At 35.1% G+C, this 10350-nt stretch overlaps 2 protein-coding genes across 4 annotated transcripts; one reads left to right on the top strand and one right to left on the bottom strand.

The window, feature by feature from the left end:
* On the top strand, positions 398–3539 carry LOC107629630. 3 transcript variants are annotated; one of them, XM_016332459.2, is made up of 5 exons: positions 412–641; positions 768–937; positions 1160–1404; positions 1607–1711; positions 2485–3539. In XM_016332459.2, the coding sequence occupies exons 3-5, from the start codon at positions 1218–1220 to the stop codon at positions 3219–3221; spliced, it is 1029 nt and encodes a 342-aa protein (XP_016187945.1). In that variant the 5' UTR covers positions 412–641; positions 768–937; positions 1160–1217; the 3' UTR covers positions 3222–3539. The 3 variants fall into 3 exon arrangements, with proteins under 3 accessions (XP_016187944.1, XP_016187945.1, XP_016187947.1); XM_016332461.2 differs by having other exon boundaries at positions 790–937; XM_016332458.2 differs by lacking the exon at positions 768–937 and having other exon boundaries at positions 398–641.
* On the bottom strand, positions 4945–9721 carry LOC107629631 (putative mediator of RNA polymerase II transcription subunit 12). Its single transcript, XM_016332462.2, has 2 exons — positions 8887–9721; positions 4945–6121 (listed from the first exon to the last, which is right to left on the bottom strand). Exons 1-2 carry the CDS (start codon positions 9411–9413, stop codon positions 5482–5484), a joined length of 1167 nt encoding a protein of 388 aa, XP_016187948.1. The 5' UTR covers positions 9414–9721; the 3' UTR covers positions 4945–5481.

A 10350-nucleotide genomic window follows, 5' to 3' on the forward strand; every position in this document is an offset into this window, starting at 1 on the left:
TACAATTCTTTTAAATTCTGTAATTTTAGATAATAATTAAATAAATATATATATTTTTTATATTTTAATATCAATGTATTAAAATTAAACTATTTTATATAAATAACTTTAACATTTTGATATTTTTATACAAACAAATTGATATTTCAGAATGACCTTATGATAAGAGGAACGTGTAGGTGTGGGTATGTGTTCTGGTGTGTGTCACACAGGGAATAAACAATAAAGTATAAGAAAATATAAGTATGTACTGCCGAGATTGTTCTTAACCTCCAAGCTTCTGTAACGATATTCTTCTTTTTCGCATCTTCCATTTTTCATTTTATCTCTAATTTTATTTATTCTTTTTTTTTTATTATTTTCTTTTTCTCTTTGTTGTACCAGTCAAATATTACTTTTCCGAACACAAATGACACAATACAAAAACCAAAATCACGCCACACTTCTTCTCTCTCTCTCACTCTACACTCTCCTTTGGCTTTGTTCGTTAGCCGCACTCCCTCCACATCCTTCTTCTCAATAAAAAAAGAAGTAAATAAATTAAAAAAAAAATAGAAAACCCTTCTCACTTCTCACTTCGTTCTTTTTCGCCACCGTTTTTTCTCCGTTTACAACGACGGCGCCACCATGTGGTCCTAGAGGTACAGCTCCGTTTCACTCCTTTTCATTTCCTATCACTTCTTATTCTAATCCTGCTTTTTCTTCCCCTTGTCTTTTTTCTCTCCTTTGGCTATGTGTTGCTTCTTTTTTTTTCCCCTATTAATTAGGTTTTTAGTATTTGAATCTTAGCATTTAGAAAGCTTGCACTGGTTTCTCTGTGGAGCGTGGTTTTTTTAATTGACCTAGTTTCGGCGACGATGTTATAATTTTGTGGTTGGAAATGGGATAAGAAATGACGAAGGGTTTATGGAGAACACACGGTTGAGATCTTCTGAAGGTGCTGAGATTTCTAGTTTCCTCTTATTTCTATGAACTTTTTGAAATTTAAAAAGTGTCTATGTTTCTAGCATTTAATGTTACTCCCAATGATACGAGGAATCTTTTTGTTAGATATGTACTAATGAGTTTTATTTTCGTTTAATTTTTGTTAAGTCACGTTTTTCATGTTTTTCAAATGTTGGTAATGAAACTGAATCTTTGGTGGTTACTGTTTCTGTAGGGTTTACCTGGGCAACCCACAACGTTGTATTCGGTCTTTTTAACATATTAAGATTAAAATGAAACCGCAGAACGGTGGGGTGTCTAGAGTTCAAAAAGGAAATCATTCTACTCAAGTTGAAGGGCCTAATTGGATTCTTATTGCTGCCGGTGCTTTGTTGAGTACATTATCTGTTCGCCTTGGTTACAAATTGAAACAGGCACTTGACTCAAAGCCAAAGCAGAATTCAGCTAGTGTTCCAAAAGGTCCTTATGTCCTGTGTTATGTTAGGAGGATTTAAAATTTTCAATTTCATGTTCTGTACCTTGCTTTTCTTTCATTTGATAATCTCTTATCCAAATTGAGAAACAGTATCTTACTCATGCAGTTTGCATAGTTTTGTACTTTGTCTGAGACTCTGATATGTATAATGGATTGTAACTTCATAGTTTTGTTTTCAAAATTCAGGAAATGGAAAACCTTTCAACATAAGGAAATCCCCAAATTGCTTTATGCAGTCTAATGGATATTCCCATGCACAAGATAATCATGGCTGCTTCAGCTGCAATTCAGGTTTAATTTATGCTCGAAAGATCATTTTTATTTGCATACTGTTGAATGGTCAATTATAGTATTATGTCTTTCCTTGGATAGTTTACCTTATATTGTTTGTTCATTTTGTGGAAATTTTCACTGCACTTTCTCTGTTTCATTTATCTACTCGTCTCTCATATTCTTCTTTTCCTGTGTTAGCCTAATTGTTTTATTTTGAGTTTAATAGAATCCTCTTATGCTCATCATCAAACTTCTCTTCACTCTTATCTATTGTTTGTTTCATTTTCATCTTGTCTTTGTCTCTGGTACCTACTTGTTAACATATATATGCTAATAAGTTATGGAAATTCTAGATAATATTGGGGACAAGAAATATTCTGAACCAAAATTTAAGCTCAGCAATCTGTAGACCACGTGTTGGTTGTAAAAAAGTTGCATTAGTGGAGATAAAATTATTTATTTGGTATTTTCAGATGTCTTATCCGCAAGTCATTCTAACTACACAACTAGCTCAGAGATTTCAAGCTACGTAAAGGTCTTAAATGTGATTATGTGAATGAGTTGATGGCCATGATTTGAAGTTGACTACTTAGTGAGAAATGCCAGTAAACTTACATGAATCATTCACCATTATTTAGTGATCATATTTTATGGGGAAAACCATTACTTAGTCACATTCTTTTGGATAAACAAGCATTGGTGATTGTAGTTTGTGAATCTGGTTCCATTTTTTTGTTCTCCATTATCCTTATATTAATGGTGCTGTTTACTGTGTATATGTGACTGTATAGGAACTGGAAGTCATATGGAACTTAAGTGCCCACCAAACGGCCAGACATTGAGTGAATCTGATGGTGCCCTCCCTTTGGTGACTGTTCCTGCTACTGAATATAACAAGGAAAATGGTGTCATGTGGGCATGCTCTCCTGACCGTCTTGAATTGCCTTCGAAGCCATTCCACCATTCAAACTGCTCAGATTCTCCATGTGTATCTGAATCTGGGTCCGATATTTTTAGCAAGCGGGAAGTCATACAGAAACTGAGGCAACAATTGAAGAGAAGAGATGATATGATCCTAGAGATGCAAGATCAAATAGCTGAATTGCAAAGCTCACTCAATGCTCAGCTCGGACTATCTTCTCATTTGCAAATGCAGCTTGAATCTGCAAACAGAGAGTTATTTGACTCGGAGAGAGAGATCCAACGTCTGAGGAAAGCAATCGCTGATCACTGTGTTGGACGTGTTCCACACGATAAATCTTCCACCGTCGCTGCCTGGCCAGCTGAGGCTAGAAATGGCCATGCAAATGGCCATCTAGATGGGGAGAATAATTTGGAGTCCCCTGAGAAAACAAGGGATGACGAGGAGAGAATCGAGATGCTTAGAAAGCAAGTAGGAGAGTTGAAAGAGGTAATTGAAGGGAAAGAATTCTTGCTCCAGAGCTACAAGGAACAAAAGGCAGAGTTGTCTCTGAAAATCAGGGAATTGCAACATAGATTGGATTCTCAGCTGCCTAACATTTTGTAGAACCTATTAGAAGTATGTGAATTCTTTGCATCTTTTACATTTTGACAAAGCTTCACTGTCACTGCCTCCCCTCATTCTTTATTTTCTCACTGTAATTAGCTTACTTTTGATTGTTTGGCAATATATTTCTAGTTTGTGCGATGTGTGCTTGAGAGAAATGAACGAAAGGCAAGATGAATGTTGGTCGGTCGATGTTACTCTACCGTTTTTTCCTCTTGATCTAGAGTAAGCTTACACTGGCCAAAGTGATATATTTTCCATGTTTTAGGCATTACTTGCCTTTTCCCCTATTCTAAATGTGGAGTTCTCTTGTTTGTTTATTGATGCTTCAAATAACTCATTCATTATTTATTTTCAAAGTAAAATAAATTCTTCCAAGTATTGAGTCAAATATAGCTTAAATTTTCGATTGTAGCCCCTCCAACTAAGGTTACTGTTATATTACTCTTAGAATGCTGTGCTAACAAATCAGGGAACCTGTTCAACTTGGTAAGAAGACAATGAAGACACTAAAACTAGGATGTCACCTTTTAAGGATACGGCATCTCTTATTTAATGCTACCCCAACATTAAATAAATGCGTCACCTACTTAGTACTCACATTTCACATTTGAGAGAAAAGTAGCTGGTCCTCTCTGCCATTACCTTCCCTATGTTGCGGGATGGCGGGATATATGAGATGTAGTGCCAAAAACATGGGAAAGCTTCGAGTCTGTTGGGTAGAGACTGAGACTCAATATCATGTTTCTTGGTTCAGAGACTGGTACTAAAATTTCTGTCTCTGTCTCTACAATTTCAGTACCTTCAAAAAGTAGGGACACAAGGGACTAAAATTTTTAGAGATAGAGACTGAAACTTTAATAACATTTTATACCTAAAATACCCTCATTTCAACTAATTAATTCCAATTTTACCTTTTGTGCAAATTAAATTAGAGTTTCATTATTGTTTCAATTTCTGTCTTCCATTTTGCACCAAACAGAATACTGAAATTTATTTCAATTTCTGTCTCTTAGTCTCTGTCTCTCAGTTTCAATCTTTTTGTCTCTGTCTCTCCACCAAACGCTACCCAAGAAGTCTACATGGAATAGTGTTCAATGTCTCCATGGCATGTAGATATAGCCATATAGGTGGTTTGGTTAACTATTCAACGTTAATTAAAGTACAGCTACGAAGACTTGGCAACTATAAAGTAACATTACATTTAACGACGATTTCTCAAAAATTAATAAAGGATGCAACATCTTATCCCGAACGAGTGGAACACCTTCATTCAATACACACATTCTTGGTATGGACTACACGAACTTTATGTTTATGTATATTTTCACATCGAAACGTTACAAGCTGAAGCCGTGACGCAAAACTTACGTAATTTTAACATCGCTATCATAATTATTTATTTGGAAGGTTCACTTCCTAAACCACATGTAGGTTCTGTGACTGCAATCGCCCAAAATAATATTGGGAGAAATGTTATATGTAGTAATTTTATATACATTATTTTTTATATTAAAAATTATTGATAAAATGAGAGAAGATAAAAAAGATTATTGTTTATAACATAAAATAAAAAGAATATATATATATACCAACAGAATATTCTAAAAATTAATTAAAAAACAAAGAATTTGACATCTGTGACTCTTGATTCATAAAATACTAAAGATATCAGAGCATGCCAAAAAATTACACGTGAATTTTATCTATCGGAAAGTGCACATCATTCAGTAAACAAATTCTTGCACATTAATAGCTGACATCACTTGCCAGGAACTACCAACACTTGCTAGTCAAATTGCCATGCACATCAGCACACGAGCAACTGAAAACAATTTTGCTTCAGAGCAAGGAAATTAAACTACATGTTTTACCTCAATCTTTTAAATGAGAAAAATGGTAGTCAACATATTAGATCACCAGCAACAATGAAACCAGTTTCCCATAAAACTAGAGATATACATTTGATTGAACATTTGTATGCTTATGGATATAACATTCTTTTGGACATAATGATGGAGATCATGTGCACTGCACTATGTGGCGAGCGTAACTTCATATTCATCCAATCTAATATTGGCTTAACAGTTTTATCTTCCGCACTTGTCAATGGACATAGATTGAGAAAAACAATCTTAAGATAGCAGCTTGAAGATCAATATGATGCCCAGAATAATCATTTTTTTAAAAAAATGGATATTGTTTCCTTACTTCAGGCTCTATCAGTCAAAAGGTTTTATTCATCGATCTATGTCGAGAATCACCTAGCATTCAGATCAAATTCACCAACATCACGCCAGCCATCCTGCGTGCCAGTGTCCCCATTTTCAGCTTCATCATTTAAGAAATCATCAGATGGCTCCTTCTCTTCTCTCTGAGCATTGTTTCCCCATCCATTCATCATCTCACCTGCGTTGCCTCCCTGATCCTGCTCTCTCATGTCATGACCGATTGCGATGTCGCTCCCTTGGGACCCAAGTGCACTCCCTCTTATTGGGGTTCGAGACATCATTTCAGCATGAGACTGTGAATCAGCCCGAGCCTGCTCTGCCTGGACCATTGCCATCCGAAGTTTAGCCTCGTGGGCTTCACGACCAGCCTTCTCCCTGGACTCTAGTTCAGCTCTTAATTCCAACATAGCTCGCTTTTCCTCCTGAAGAAGTGCCTGCTCAAACATCAATCTCTCCTCAGATCGGAATTCCCCCAAACCTCTTTTTTGGGTTATTATATTGAAGGCAAGTGCCTGCTTCTCAAAAGTTGCTGTGAACTCAGCAATTTTAGCAGCAATATTATTATCCCACTGCTGGGACCGTGAAAGCATCTGGCCGGTGGTGTCAGAATCCAGTATCCTATCATCTTCTTCTGCTTCATAGTCTGCCACAACATGATATGGCAATAATCTGCATGAGGAAAATTCAGGGAATTCTGAAACATAAGAAATCCATGTAAGATCAAACTTCATTGCACTAGTTCTGGCTAGTTACAGATGTTAAATACAATCCCCATATTCCAAAATCCCAACACAAGTCGTCGTTTTACCATAAAATATTGATAATCAAAATTCTTCTTAGATGTAAGCTAAAATTGAACATTGGCATATCTCAATGAAATCCAATGAAAGATACACAAATACTTAGAGAGATGGACATGTAGCAAGTTTTACATGCATCCCCATCTCCAACGATTGATTACAATTTATCTATCAAACCATTAAATTAAATAATAAATTATATGTCATGAAACTACTTATCCCAAAAGTTCAAGTTATTAGGTAATGGTTAACGAATGCTTATGTATCTAACACATCCCCTCACGCAAGAACCTCTTTTTTGAGCTTGAAGCACGAGTTGTGCATAGGTCTATTTTTGCCTATGTTGAAATTCTTGAAAGTAACATGGATCAACCTTTAGAACTTTTGATTATAGAAGCTATGATATCATGTTATGAAACCATTTATCCCAAAAGTTTAAGCTGTTAGATAAAGACACATGAATGGTTATATATCTAACATTATAAACTAAGACATGAAGTGATTAATATACACAATTTTTTTTCATTCATTCAGGTAAGTCCTCTTACCTACATGACTTGCACATCAGGCTTATCAAGATACCCCATAAATCTCTTGGCTAAAAAAATTCACTAAACAGTTTCAAAATATTCAGTTTACATAAAGCAACTCCAAATGTTATTTCCATATTGATTTAAGTAAATTAATGTGTTAGCAGACTCATGGTAAAGGAATTATTGACTCTGATCTAAATGACAATGATATAGGTTCTGTAGAATTAAGACTGCTAATCAAAATATACAATATAAACAAAAGTTAGAAATAGGGACACAAACAGATAATAACTAGTCCCAAACATAAACAAATAACTCGAGAGGTTGTTTGTTAAGAATAGTAAGCTTAAAGTTGGATCAATGACAAAGAAAGTGAAGTAGAATCTAGTTACAAATGCTAAACAATAAGAAGGGCAAAGCTACAAAGGGAGAAAACTTAACATGGCATCAAATACTTGTAACAGAAGATTTTAAAAAACGGGAGAAAGAGATTTGAAATTAATATCAAAGGAAAGAAAATGGGTAAGCAACACGAATTTGCAGAACGTGCATGGCAGTTCCAAAAAAAGGATCAGGTTGCAATGAATGAAACTGCACAAGTGATACCATCGGATTCTGACAGAAAAACATTGACACTTCTGGCTGAATCACAGCTTGGACTAATTTGAAGAAAAGAAAATTAATCAAAGTTGCACTATCAAGGTCAATATTACTTCTAGTATCTTTCTAATCCCAGCTAAAATTAAGATCCACCAAAAAAGACCTGATATACTTCTTTTCTTACACATTAGTACAAAATGTAGCTCTCAGCCTTTTTTTGAGCTTATTGGATGGCAAATAAGGTGTAGCCACCCTGTGACCAGTGTGAGGCACTTGGCCATGAGCAGAATGCCACGGACAGCCAAAGGTGGCTCAAACATCAAATAATTGGCAGTTGATGACATTATAATACAATTTAAGCACCACTATTAATATCCACAGTAACATGAATCTCTTCAATGGTTCAATGAAAGCAAGCAACGCTAACATCCAATACATGTGTCTGTATTATTTACAAATTAAATTGATATTTATTGGATTGGACAATTATCACATCCCAGTTTAAGGTGTAAAGGAAAAAGGTGTTCACTCAATAGTATCACTTGGAACTAGTAAATCTTAATTTTCAAAGAAGAAAAAGTTACATCACTGGTGTTACCTTATCTTTATCTGTTGAGTACTCCTAAGTCCTAACATTTATCATACTCTCAGTTCTCATATATAATTAAAATTATACAATTTCATAAACATATCAGATCCGCTGCCTTGAGGAGTTCAAACACAAAATACTTTCCAGGTGTTGCACCAAACAAAGCACTACCAACTCATCTCTATGTGTGTAAGGTATTGTGCCCTGTTTTGAATACTACTTATTTAAGAGCTACACTCACATTCTCAGCTGCAAACTATTCTAAAATGATGACAATAAGTAATTAAATAGCCTTTTCCACAAGAAATGGCATTATACCCTTTCAAAGACTATTCTCTTATACTAAAAGCATAAACAAAACCATAAAAAAGGAAGGATTGAAGAGAGAACAAAGATTATAAACTGAATCTCATTAATGCCAGGTAAATCCAAATGCAACTTGTCAATAACCAACATGTCTCTCTAATTTTCTGGAAAGGACATTAACTAATCAAACAAGCCTATTCAACAACCACCAGCCACTTGTAAAATTATATAGACTGCTGAGAGGCCAAGTGCTTCAAAGTAACACCACCTTCCACAATCATTAGGTGATACTAAACAAATAACTTATATAGAATGTAGCATTAAAAACAACTCTTATTTTATACCGAAGACTTGGCACAATTATCTTAGTATATCCCACAAAATACTCACATCATTAAATCCACAACCACCAAATAAGCAGTTTGATACTAATCAACTTTGATCCTTAAAAGTATCATGTTTTTTAAATTGTGAGTGGGGGAGGGGGAATAACACGCCTAACTGAAGCTCAAAAACCGCACTTTCCTTAATTTTCGCTTAGCAATTAAAAGGCTAAAAACTGAAAAAAGAAAAGCACCGTTTTTCATAATGCATATTGAAACGAACCTCTCGCAGGCATCTTCAAGAGAAGAGAATGGTCGCTTAAAGTCAGGGTGACAGACCCGCCATGCATCTTGGTATGCCATCTGTAGCTCCATCTGGTTCCCAGGGCGAATCGCTTTCTGTTGTTGTTGCTGCTGCTGTTGTTGCTGATGCTGCTGCGTTTGAGATTGTGTTTGCGATTGCTGGGTCTGCTGCTGTGAGACATGATTGGAATTAGGGTTCTGGTGATGCTGCTGCTGCTGCAGATTGAGGATGGGATTGTTAGGGTTAGGGTTAGGCGCAGAATTAGGGTTAGGGCTAGGATTTTGTTGGAGACCGAGGGGCCTTATGGGTCGCAAGTGGGCGTCGATGTTTGAAGGGAATCGAGAGATTGCAGCTGCTTGTGCTTGCTGTTGTTGCTGCTGCTTCTGCAATTGCTGTAACAGCATGAAATGGTGTTGTTGTTGATGTTGTTGTTGATGTTGTTGCTGCTGCTGCTGCTGCAACAGTAGTTGCTGTTGATGTTGCTGCAATGCCTTTGCCTCTTCCATTCTTTACCAAAATTAAATGTAAAAAAATAAAAGAAAAAGAAAGAAAAATAGATTTTGTGAGTATTCCCAATGGATCGCCCCTTTGTTTTCTTTTCTAAGCTGGAATGCAGAGAAGAAAAGAAGGAGAAAGGGTCTCCGAATTCAGGATTGTTTGTATTTACGTGACTAGTTTAACCATTGATGCATTCTTTTGAAGAGTTTGATAATTTCAGACAGAATGCACTTATCAGCTCACCACTCTCGTGCTCGCAGAGCATTGACGGGCCTGTCTCGGTTTCTTTGTTTCTGATTTCTTTTACTCAAATGTCGAACCGGTTGATGTCGGGTCGGACCTATGTGGATTGGTTCATCAATATATTTTTTTTGGTGACTGTTCATCAATGTATATTATTATTTGTGGTGTGAGTTGTGATATGAAAAATTTGTTTTTACTAGTGCTATTTTTAGGTCATGCTAATTATATAAGGGATTGAAAAGATATCTGTCAAGAATATAAACAGATAAATTGTTTACAGAGAAAGTAAAATTTATGCAGTGTAGAAATGTCTAAAATGGAAATATTTAATTAGTATTTAACTATTTATCATAAACCACAAAATTTCCTACAAGTAGTAGTTTTTTGTTCTTTTATTTGCTTTGTCTAGTCTTAAATTCTTAAGTATTTGTGAGCTGAAAATTAACAATTAATTCCTATTCTCGTGAAAAATCACTTTTTGGTTCAAAGAAGTTAATATCATCTGCCACATAACCATCTTTTTTAATAAAGATCTAACTAAATACATGATCCTGTTAAACAATTTAAATGTAACTAAAATAAATTAGCTAAAAATAGTCAAAATTTATTTTATTTAATATTTATTAATTATTACAATAATTAATAAAAATTAAATAAAATACATTTTAACTATTTTTTTTGTTTATCTAATATTATCATTTA

The sequence above is a fragment of the Arachis ipaensis genome, chromosome B03, assembly GCF_000816755.2.
Source record: "Arachis ipaensis cultivar K30076 chromosome B03, Araip1.1, whole genome shotgun sequence".
NCBI classification, from domain to species: domain Eukaryota; kingdom Viridiplantae; phylum Streptophyta; class Magnoliopsida; order Fabales; family Fabaceae; genus Arachis; species Arachis ipaensis.

Bases quoted from the DNA above. Each gene is read 5' to 3' on its own strand.
- LOC107629631 (XM_016332462.2), bottom strand. From the start codon at position 9,413: ATGGAAGAGGCAAAGGCATTGCAGCAACATCAACAGCAACTACTGTTG. The intron at 6,122-8,886 runs GTTCGTTTCAAT...TTCCTCATGCAG, and splicing joins CTTGAAGATGCCTGCGAGAG to ATTATTGCCATATCATGTTG.
- LOC107629630 (XM_016332458.2), top strand. From the start codon at position 1,218: ATGAAACCGCAGAACGGTGGGGTGTCTAGAGTTCAAAAAGGAAATCAT. The intron at 1,405-1,606 runs GTCCTTATGTCC...TTCAAAATTCAG, and splicing joins TTCAGCTAGTGTTCCAAAAG to GAAATGGAAAACCTTTCAAC. The intron at 1,712-2,484 runs GTTTAATTTATG...GTGACTGTATAG, and splicing joins CTGCTTCAGCTGCAATTCAG to GAACTGGAAGTCATATGGAA.